Genomic DNA, 11,391 nt, shown 5'->3' on the forward strand with positions numbered 1-11,391 from the left:
AAGAAGAAAAACTCCCTTTACCTCCATAAGCAATCAGAAGAAAATCTACAGCACAACATCAGATCAATACGGTATGACAAAAACATTCAAAAGAGAGAGCACCAGCCAAGCTGCTGTCCTGGCTACCTGTGGGAAGGGCAGGGCTCCATTCCCACATCTCTTCTCTCTGCCCCTCCAGTGTTCCCACCACCTCAGCCACCCAGACCTGTTTCTGTACTCCAGTCTCAGGGAAAGCCACTTCAAGGACCACGCTGACATAAAATGAATCCCACCAAAAGCAGGGTGTGGCTTCCTGCAGACCAAGCTTACAAGCTGCCACTCTAGCAAGGTCATCGAGGCTATCAGTCTAAGCACAAGGAACTAGGGGGAAAAGTGCACTTTGGGGAAAAGAACTGTGGAAAAAACTTCCTTTCAGCAACAGCTTTCTGTTAGGAAATTTCAAAAAATCTAACACCTAGCCAGTCCTTCAGACACCAACATAAGGCATTCAATGTATCTACAATCAGCTTTCTAATTTTAGTATCATCTCCCATGCTATCATACAAACCACTCCACTGTTTTAACTGTTTTGATAATCAACTATCAGAAAGGTTGCTGTGGCATGTATTACCCTCCCAGTTTCCATCAGTCCAAAGCTCAGGGATAGAGAGCCCTCATTACAACAAGTTCCCTCCAGGGAACTTGAACATACCCTTCTTAGCAGTTCTGATGCTTTTATACCAATTCTCTGTCTGAATAACACACTTATTTTTGTGAATGCTTAGATTATTTTTCTAGTCTCAATATTCCAATTATTGCTACATCCACAAAGATTTCTCAAGGAGGACAACACTGGAAACACAAGAAAGAGCTTAGCTTCCACCCCAACGTGGCAACTTGCAACTGAGTCAGAAAGCTGCCTGCACCACCACCTCCTCCAGACAAAGCTTTGCCAACTGGAAAAAGTCACCCCTCTGTCATTTTCACCTGCCAAATGCGCAGAAGAAAGGTCACTGGAGCAACTATCACTTCAATCATTTACACTTTTATGATCAATAATCAAAAGTCAGACGTGATTTAAAGAGCAGGCTGCAGGAGATGTCAGCCTTCAACCAGAAACATCGGCGAGGTAGCAGTGGTTCTGCTGGTACACATGCAGACACAACAGATAAATAGAAGCTACTACTGCTAGGACTGCTATTACTGTAAACAGGTATTTTGTGTTAATGTAGGACCTCTCCACTGCTGTGGCAAAGCAAGCTCCAGAGGAAGGCCTTACAGAATATAACAGTGAAGACATCTGTCTTCATCACTGACCTTCAAAAACGATGGGTCTGTTCAAAGATGTTACTTGCAAAAATGCATAGAGGTGCTTTGACAAAAATCTGAAAATCTTTTGTGAAAAGTATTCATTTCTCAGTACCATTACTCTTCTAATATCTCAGACTTAAATGCTGAAGTGTTTATTTCCTTCAACAGATAGAGTTAGGGATGTAACACTTCATGAAGGATTTAAAAGGGAAAGAACAAAAAGGAGGTGCTTAGTATTACAGCACAGAATAAACTATAACCCCTTACAGAGACATGTTTTGTTACTAATTTCTGCCTAAGGAGAGATTTCTGTAATTTTCCACTGAAAACTGCAACGTAAAATACTGCCAAGCACTCCATCACCTCAGCAAATACTGATCACTGCAAAGAGCCAACTGTTAGGCTTTTAGGAGGAAATACCTGATCATACTTCACGAGCAAAACCTGCTGATTTCACAACTTCTTTAGAGCTCTAATACTGTGAATGCAGTGATACTGTTACACACTCGTTGTTGGTTTGGTTTGTTTTAATTTTAAGTTGTATTTTCAAATAAAATAAAACAAAAAATGTAAACCAAAATTGAAGGGAGAAGTTGAAGTCAAAAGCATCGAACAAGATGCTTCCAAAAATAATGGCTTCCAAATCTCAAATCAATTTTTTCAGAAATATAAATAAGTAAAACTAAACACATAATTTCTTGTTTGTGCAACGAATTTGTTTGATGGTATCAATTTATTTTCACTGTTTCAATAATATACATTATTTGACTGAAGTCTTATTTACCTACACTCAACGTCCAGTCTGTCAGTAATCCTTAAAAATCAAAAGGCAGGATTTTCTGCACAAGGAATGGTCAAATCACATCACCCTCAGAGGCCAAAGAGTGAAAGACTCAAAGTCCATGGAAAAAACCCAAGTAACAGAAGAGCAACCCTAAAATACAAAAATACTGTATGATACCACTGGTGCAAGAATATTCCAAAATTTGAAGTCTTGATAGTTTGTACCAAGAAAAGAAGTGTTCATGTCTAGGAAAAATACACATTCCTGCACTTACCAAAACAACCATCAGATTATTTTCTTGCTGTAAACTTGTAAACCAAAATAGCAATGTCATGAACTATTGTGCTCATCAAAACAAGATGCTATTTCTGAAGCTTAATAACAATTTGCATGTCAACACTTAATTATTTGATTACTGATCATTATCATAAACATTATCAGCCGCTGGGCTTTATCAGTGCAGTTTGGAAGACAGACTACACAAATAAAAGAATACACCTCCAAAATTTAAAAGGGAAATCTCGATCAACGGATTGTGTGGCATTTTGGTTCTTCAAAAGAAGTGTAAGTTCAATATTTCATAACAAAAAGCTCCTTAAGGTGAGTTGGCTGAACATCTCATCTTTCCAGAAACAGAACTGCTAAAGTACAGTTATTTTTGCAAACTTCTCAGATTACCAGAAGCAAAGAATACACAGCTTTCAAACTGTATCTCCCAAAGTAAAAGGCTTCCAGGATCGCAATCACCAAATAACTGTCTTGACTATGTTAGCCAGCTGTGGTAAGTTCCTGAAAATCTCTTGCTGCCTTTCTAACCAAAACAATCAAAACACATTGAGAAAAAGTCTTGCAATAGTTTTCTCCCAGTTCTGTTCATAAAATCATTAAATATCCTGAGTTGGAAGGGACCCACACAGATCATCAAAGTGCAGCTCCTGGCCCTGCACAGGACAACCCCAAGAGTCACACCACGTGCCTGAGAGTGTTGTCCAAACATTTATTGAACTCTGTCAGGCTGGTGCTGTGACCACTTCCCTGGGGAGCCTGTTCCAGTGCCCAATCAGCCTCTGGGTGAAGAACCTTTCCCCAATATCCAACCTAAACTTCCCCTAACACAGCTTCAGGCCATTTCCTCAGATCCTGTCACTGGTTACCACAGAGAAGAGATCAGTGTCTGCCCCTCCTGTTCCCCTCATGAGGAAGCTGCAGACCGTGATGAGGTCTCCCCTCAGTCTCCTCTTCTCTTACACTGAACCAGCCAAGTGACCACAGTCAGTCCTCATACGGCTGCAACCTCTAAGCCCTTCACTCTATTTGTGGCTCTCCTTTGGACATTCTCTAATATTTTAATGTCTTTCTTACATGGTGGCACCCAAAACTGCACACAGGATTTGAAGTGAGGCTGCCCCAGTGCAGAGCAGAGTGAGACAATCCCCTCCCTCAACTGCCTGGCCGTTCCACTGCAGCAGGCAGTCCAACCATAATCCAAGTAAAGCAGAGAAAGTCAGTACACTTAGGACGTTAATCTGTTCTCACACAGGCAGCAACAAGTCCATTTCTGAAAAGCAGACAGCAGAGTATTAACGTGGCAATTATGACATCCTCACGCTTGCACATTAAAAAATGCTAAATTGACTTTTCACAGAAATAACAGAATAGCTACAGAAGAAGTCTTTAAAATGTTGCCCTTTGACATAGCTTAATATTTTGTTATTGGGTCCATAAATGGGAAGAGGAAACATGCAATGAGTTTAAAAAAAAAAAAGTTTAATTCCTAAATTTCTCTATTGGCCAAATTAGAGATAAAGGAATCTCTACAGCTTCTTTTGGCCCACATGGACTTGTACAGGATAAAATGCTTATGATACACTTTAGCTACATTCTAAAACTTTGGTATAGAAAAGGGGGCAGGGGGGGAAGCTCCCAATCTTCAATATGTCCTCTCCTTACTTCAACTTTTCAGTCTTACTGCAAAGAAAAAGAAGTAGTTCAAAGACATTCATAAGAATTCATTCATGAACACAGCAAATTCCACAAGCAATAGTAAAGAAAACCATTTGATCATTAATGTATGTTTCAGTATTACCCAATGCACTCAAGACAATCTTTGAAAATCAAAGAATCTGACTTAGCTTTAGTTTGTTTGGAAGTGAAAACATAACAATGAGGAAATATAACACAGACTCTATACTGTGACTTTCAGTAAGAAGCTGAAAAGTCACATTGGGGAAGTTTCTCATTGGCCATGTAGGGACCAAGCACCTATAATGGTTAAATTCTGTAGAAAACAACGGCATTGTCTCCAGATCCATTCCTACACTCCACAAAAAATGGATCTGAAGAACCACAGTGGCTAGTATTTCACAAATTATACTCCATTATGTTTCCCTGTATTGGATTTCTCAGTGCTCTGACATTCTCAGACCCGAGAATCTAAGCTAGTATCCTAACTAAAAAATGTCCAGTAATGCTCAGGAAAGCTGAAGTGTATACAGGCTTAAGTCCAAAGTGAGCCATCTCCAAAATATTCCTGGAACTTCCAGCAATCTGGGGCTCAACAACTTTTCAATCAATAACTTTGAACATGTATTTTAGATTTTAGGCTACTCTTATCTGGATGGAAGTGCAGTGCCAGTATTTGCAACATGCTATACAAGAGACTGTACAATTTCTCTGTGCATCATCTGAAAGTTCCCTTCTTTTGTCTGCTCTGAGTTGGCTACCTGCAAATCCCTTAATACAACCTAGTTCTTGACCTGAAAGGACCGGCAGACAGCACTTCTCTTTCCCTTCTCCACATCATTTAACAATTTACAGAATTCTCTTGTATTAACTTTATTTTCAGCCTATCTTCCCTCATCTCAAAACCTCTAGAGTCCTTGGACAGTCTGCACCAAGATCATCTCTGCACCTTTCCTCCCACCTTCTCCGAGGTTGTTTGGTTCTTCTTGAGATGCTGGGACCAGGACTGCATAAGCTAATTCACATTGCACAGAAATGATGTGCAATATGTCTGCGCAACCATTTGCTTTGTTCTTTCCTCTTCTCACAGTAGTTCTAACACTTCATCATCTTTTGTCTAAGCAACGAAGTAACATCTTTATAGAGCTATTTATTCCCCAGTTGTTAGTTTTGAATGGTAAAAGCCAACTCTGAGCCTACTGCTGTACACAGAAAATCAGTTTTGCCTTACTTTAGAAAATTAGGGTTGTGCATTCAGTTTTCTTTAGTATCACACAAAAATTGCACATATATTTTAAGATATTCATGTAGGAGTAATTTGTATTCATTGCATTTTAAAAATATGCTGAACAATACAATGATGGTCTGTTTCTCGTTCAAGTCAAAGAAAATGACAACATTCAACACAGATCCGACATACATACCTTTTAATATACTACATCTAAGCAATAAGAAAACACATCAGAGTTGGTTTCATTCTAAAAACTCCACGTCAATTTCTCTAATATTCTTCAGCAAGGCTGATGAGCAGAATATATTGACACTAAGAGTTAGGACCTGTGAAGCTACAGTATCATCAAAGGACTTTTGAGACATATCCTAACAGTGTAGTCAGAAGTGTAGCCCCTGTACTCAAGATACCATGCTTTTTAGCAACAACTCAAACTCTGCCAAAAACAACCTGTGCCCTTTCTCCCCACACACTGTCAGTATGAAGAAGTGTTCTCATTCCCAATGTCAACCTTTCCCCTATGAGAGTGGCTTTGGCTCATTGCTGTTGTGTTTCTCCAGCAACCAAACCTCCTTCCACAGCTTGACTGCCTCCCTAAACTGAGACCTACCCAAACATGATTAGAGGTTAAATACAAATTCATTGCCTTTTCCACAGATTGCAGCATATTTAACACCAGTTGCTATAAAAACATCACAAAAGCATTTAATGCTACATGTAAAATATTCTTACTTCAAATTAACAGTATTTTAGAGGTAGTAACAAAAGAAGTTAAAAGCATCCACAGAGATTTTGGTAAGAGGAAGTTGTAGCAAAATTTTTATATAACATCCTCACAGGACACTTTTATTTCATGTTAAACTGTTGATGCAAACGGAAGCAAATAGGAAAAGAGGAAAACTATGATTTCATAAACTACTGCAATGTCTGACCCTGTAAAAAGCTTTCACAAAAATTAAGCATTTATCAATGTTTTTTAGTCAGGCTGGCAGCTTGTCACAAGTGGATCCTCCAGGATCAATACTGGGCTCTACAGGCTCAACATCTTCATAAATTATGTGGATGATGGGACTGAAACCTCATCAAGTTTGCTGGTGACACCAAACTGGGTGGTGGACATGTCACGAAGGCAAGACATCCTACAGAGACACCTGGAGAGGCTGGAAGAGCAGGCTAGCAAGAAATGTATGGAGTTTAAGACAGTAAAGTGCAAGGTCCTGCACGTGGGACGACATAATCCAAGAGCCTGGCACAAGTCTGGATCTGCATGGCTGGGAAGCAGCCTTGCTGAAAGGGATCTGGGGGTCCTGGTGGACAAGCTGGCAGGGTCAGCACTGCACTGCTGCAGCAACAAAGGCACTGGATCCTGGGCTGCATCTGCAGGGGCATTGCTGGCAGAGACAGAGACATCACCACCCCACTCTGCTCAGCCTTTGTCAGGCTGCACCAGAGCACCGTGCCCAGCGCTGGCCCCCACTGCTCAGGAAAGACACAGATAAACTGGAGTGTCCAAAGAAAACACATGAAGATGATCACAGGGCTGGGAAACCTGCCCTGTGAGGGAAGCCTGAAGGAGTTAGGCCTTTTCTCCCTCAGAAGAGACACCTAAGGGAGGAAACTCATCACAGTATTCCAGTAAAGGGTGTTCTATAAAGAGAACAGAAGTTCTCTCTCCACAAGCAAGGAGCCACAGGAAGAGGACAAGGCATTCCTGCTGAGGAATACCTTCGGTGCAGACAGCTCAGTGTGCAGCTGCAGTGTGAGCTGCAGGTTGGGCTCTGGAAAATGTTGGGAGCCCGAGGCAAAAGGCTGTGAACTGGTGCTGTCCCTTTGCACAGCAGACACACCTTTGGGGCCAGCCAGGAGAGCAGGCACTCAGAGACACTGCAGGAGCCAGGGACTCAGCAGGAGCACCCCAGACTATGGCACAATTACGACTGCAAGGGTATAAAAGCTCAGGCATTTGGTTGTTCAGGGTCCCTCCCTGGAGGCACCCAGCTCAAGCTGGCTTGGTGTTCTGCACCACAATTAAATTATTCTAAGGATCCAGATGTCTGTGACTCTGCTATGGAACACCTGAGGTCAAGCTTGGTAAGGGAAACTTGTCTGACTGAGTGTGAGTGGTGCGTGTAGGGAGTCAAGCAGAGCACGCATTGGCTCACTGGAGCTGCCCTCTGCAAAGGGGCTTCAGTGCCAGCAGTGACAGCCTCAGGCGGTGGGAGTGGGATTCAGGTGGGGGACTGTGCTTCCTGAATGCTCAGAAAGGAAAGTTTCCTTAACCCCATCACTGGAGTTCTCAAGACATGACTGAACAGAGCACTAGATAATCTCACCTTGGCTCCCTTTCCCACAAGGGGTTGTCCAAGTGATCTTTCAAGATATTTCCAATCAGAGCTGCTCTAGGATTCTAAGCCAGTGGCATTGGCCCAGACAGCTTGCTGTAAAAGTGGCACCAGCTGAGAAGGCAAGGTAGAGTAGGATAATAGTGTCCTACATAAGTTTTGCTTGCTGTTAAGTGTATTTTCTGAACATCCAAGAGGTTGAACTGAGCAAAGGAGCACTCCTAAATACATCAAGTAAAGAAAGCAACAGACATCTTAACAACATCAACAAACTTTTGCAGGGTAGTGTGATTCACTAAGTTAAACGTATTTCCTTTCAACTGCTTGTCAAAAGGGGGGAAATCACTGAAGGGAACTTTTATTGCCAAGAAACTGTTCCAAAACTGTACAAGAGAGATGCCCACATGATACATTACATGAAATCCTCTCTCTTTCTGCTTTGCCTTGAGAAAAGGCATCGCTGTTGTGCAACCATCAGGCTACTCAGGCCATTTTCCCACTACTTATTTTCTGACAATGTCTTTGCCCAGTAAGATTTGGTTGCTGCTTACTCTGGCCTTCCTTTTGTCAAAAGCCCATCACCACAACCTCATACTCTTTCCATACTCTGTCTTCCTCTTACACTTTTCTTGTTATTCCCCCTTAAACTCCAAAATAAGCCATGTCACCTAAGTGATGCGCCATTTACAACTTCAGCATTCACTTTACCTACAAGTCACAACAAGAATCACCACAAATACCAAAATCAGCATATAGGCAGATTTTGAACAAAATTCATCAGGATTAGCACGGGTCTCCAAGTCACAGCAACTCTACCAAAGCACCTGTGAGTGGGAGCCTCCTAATTCTTGTCTTACACTACAGCAACATACCAGGCAAGTCATCAGGCTCCCACTTCTTAACACACACACACAACTTCAAGTTATTACCACTCCATGACCAGAGTGTTGCAATGGAGAGATACAGCCTCTTTAGTAAAGACAGACCACAAGACAAGGAGGAGATGCCTTTCATGTCTCATTTAGGAAAAGGCTGAGAGCTGGGCCTGTTTAGCCTAGAGAAGGACGGGGAGTGATGGTGGTGCCATCTTACCAATGTATAAAAAAATCTGAAATGAGAATGTAAAGACGACCGACTCCAGCTCTTTCCAAAGGTGTAAGCACAGAAATACATAATAAGTGGAACACCAAGAGGATTAATACCCAAAGTGGCAAAACGCACGAGATCAGGTGGGTGTCACGCAGAAATTCCAGAGTGCGTCCTGCCACTCCCGGTGCCGCAGCCCAGCTCCCCTCGGCACAGAAGGGGCTCTCCCCACGTTGTCCCCTCCTCAGGCTGCCACGGCCGCGGCAGCCTTCAGGAGCGCCCAGCCTAGGGAACGAGGGGGTGCTGAGCGGCCCCAGGGCAAGGCTGGGCCAGGCCGGTCACCCCACCTGAGCCAGCAGCGCCTCCCGCTCCCGCTGCTCCCGGCTCCGCTCGCCCTCCAGCCCGGACGCCATCGGCACAGCCCGCCGGAAGCCGCGCAACGGCCGTACGGCAGCCCCGCCGCGACACTGTCGTGAACAGCGTCCCGGGCAATGGCGGGGCGGGGCTGCTGCGGCTCCTGCCGGCGGGGCCGCGGGATACGGCGGGGACAGCGGGAACAGCCGGGCACAGGGGCACAGCGGGCACAGGGCGTAGGGAGGGCACAGCGCCCGCCCCGCCCGGCGGGGACCTCCCCGGAGTAGAGCTCTGCTGCCGGGCCCCTCAGCCCCTGTGCGGGCTCCCCAGCGTTCGCCGCGACGCGCTCAGCTTATGACAGGGTTGTAGAATCACAGAATATCCTGAATTGGAAGGCGCCCACAACGCTCATCGAGTCCAACTCCTGCATAAGAGCATCCCCAGGAATCACACCATGTGCCTGAGAGTATTGTCCAAGCGCTTCAGGCTGGTGCTGTGACCATTTCCTGGGGAGCCTGTTCCAGTGCCCAGCCACCCTGTGGGTAAAGAACCTTTCCCCAATATCCAACCTAACCTCTTCTGACTCAGCTGCACGCCGGATTCCTCGAGTGCTACCACAGACAAGAGATCAGCGTCTGCCCCTCCTCTTCCCCTCACAAGGAAGCTGTAACTGCAATGAGGTCTCCCCTCAGCCTCCTCTTCTCCAGGCTGAACACACCAAGTGACCTCAGCCACTTCTCATACAGCTTCTCCAGTCCCTTCACCATCTTCATTGCCCTCCTTTGGACACTCTTAGCAGCTTTGTATCGGTCTTCCATTGTGGCACCCAAAACTGCCCCCAGCACTCGAGGTGAGGCCGCCCCAGTGCAGAGCAGAGCGGGACAATCCCTTCCCTTGCCCAGCTGGTGATGCTGTGCCTGGTGCACCAGGACAGGGTTGGCCCTCCTGGCTGCCAGGGCACTGCTGACTCGTGTTCAACTTGCCACTGACCAGGACCCACAGGTCCCTTTCCGTGGCGCTGCTTTCCAGTGTCTCATTCTGCAGTCTGTCCATACATCCAGGGTTGCCCCATCCCATGCACCCAGGTGGGTTCCCCACACCTTGCTCACAGCTCACCAGCCTTGCAGGCAAAGGTCACGGCAAACACCATGTCATGGCACAGCAGCTTATTGCAACCCTGTGCTGCTTGACCAACAGGACCACACAGTCCCAGGATAGGCATTAAGGAAACTTCCCTGCCCAGCCATCCAGAAGCCACTCCAGCAGTCACACTCATATCACCTGAGTTGGACCTGGCAGCTACATACCCCACAGTCAGACAAGGTTTCCTTACTGGCTCAACCCCAGGTTTCCCATAGCAAAGTCTGTGACATCTCAATCCTTAAAATATTTTAATCATGATACCACAACAAAACAACAATTTGAGCTGGGTGCCTTCAAGGAGGGGCCCCAAATGAAGAAACCCCAGGGCTCTTATACCCTCACAGTTCAAGCCCAGTAAAGTCTGGAATCCTTGGCTCCTGCCATGCCCCTGAGTGTCCAGGCACCTGGCTGGCACCACAGGTCCCTGTGCCCTTTGGCAGTTTCACAGTCTCTTACCTCAGGCTCAGACTTCTCCCCAGAGCTCAGCCTGCAGCTGCACACTGAGCACTAAATGTATTCCTCAACAATGGGAATACTGACCTCCAGGCTCATCCCTCCTGCCGAGCTGAAATTCCCTTACACAGACCCTGGCCTGCTTGTCCAGACCAGCATTAATGAGAGCAAACAAACGTGGCCCAAAAGATGCTCACAGGTTCCACACAGTGCCCAGTGCTCCCCATTGCTGTGAACGCCTCCAGGTGATCTTCCAGACACTTTCTTGCCCGTTTGCAGCCAGTTCAGTGCATCCATGCAAGACCGTGACCTCTGTAATGTCAGGATGGCGGCTGCTTGGAATGTGCCTGGGTGAGTGGAGGGAAATTCAAAAACAGGCGTGTTCAAGCACTTAAAGTTGCAGTTGGGCAACAGTATTTGACAGGGCTTCTATAACTCTGGTGAAGCCAGTGTTTATCTGGGACATAATTTCTTTGGGATGAGATCAGAGCATTATTAACGTTTCTGACACCAAATGTGTCCACAGTTGCCAAGTAGTAACATTTAGGCAAAGGTCAGAGTGGAGAGCTTGGGTAAGTTGTTAGCTATTTGCCTGGGACAGTATGTTTTCAAAGTGATAACAGTAATTTAATCATCATCTCCGTGGTGGTATTAAATGTGTAAATTGAATTTGCATATTTGTTCAATTTATACTGACAGTTAACAACATCTCAAGAAAAACTTGTTGTAGATCACCACTAGGTGTA

General features: G+C 45.1%; 1 protein-coding gene across 2 annotated transcripts in view; it reads right to left on the bottom strand.

Moving 5' to 3' along the window:
- The window catches only part of CWF19L2 (CWF19 like cell cycle control factor 2), a 68,629-nt gene extending 59,503 nt beyond the window's left edge, over positions 1-9,126 (bottom strand). Inside the window, exon 1 of one of the 2 annotated variants that reach the window (XM_039564329.1) lies at positions 9,043-9,126. In XM_039564329.1, coding sequence (XP_039420263.1) covers positions 9,043-9,108 — 66 coding nt within the window. In that variant the 5' untranslated portion in view covers positions 9,109-9,126. Of the gene's footprint in view, positions 1-8,830; positions 9,013-9,042 lie in introns of those variants that run through there. The other variant, XM_010400576.4, reaches the window with a different exon arrangement.
- Positions 9,127-11,391: the final 2,265 nt, after the last annotated feature.

This window comes from Corvus cornix, chromosome 1 (assembly GCF_000738735.6).
Source record: "Corvus cornix cornix isolate S_Up_H32 chromosome 1, ASM73873v5, whole genome shotgun sequence".
In the NCBI taxonomy this organism is placed as follows: domain Eukaryota; kingdom Metazoa; phylum Chordata; class Aves; order Passeriformes; family Corvidae; genus Corvus; species Corvus cornix.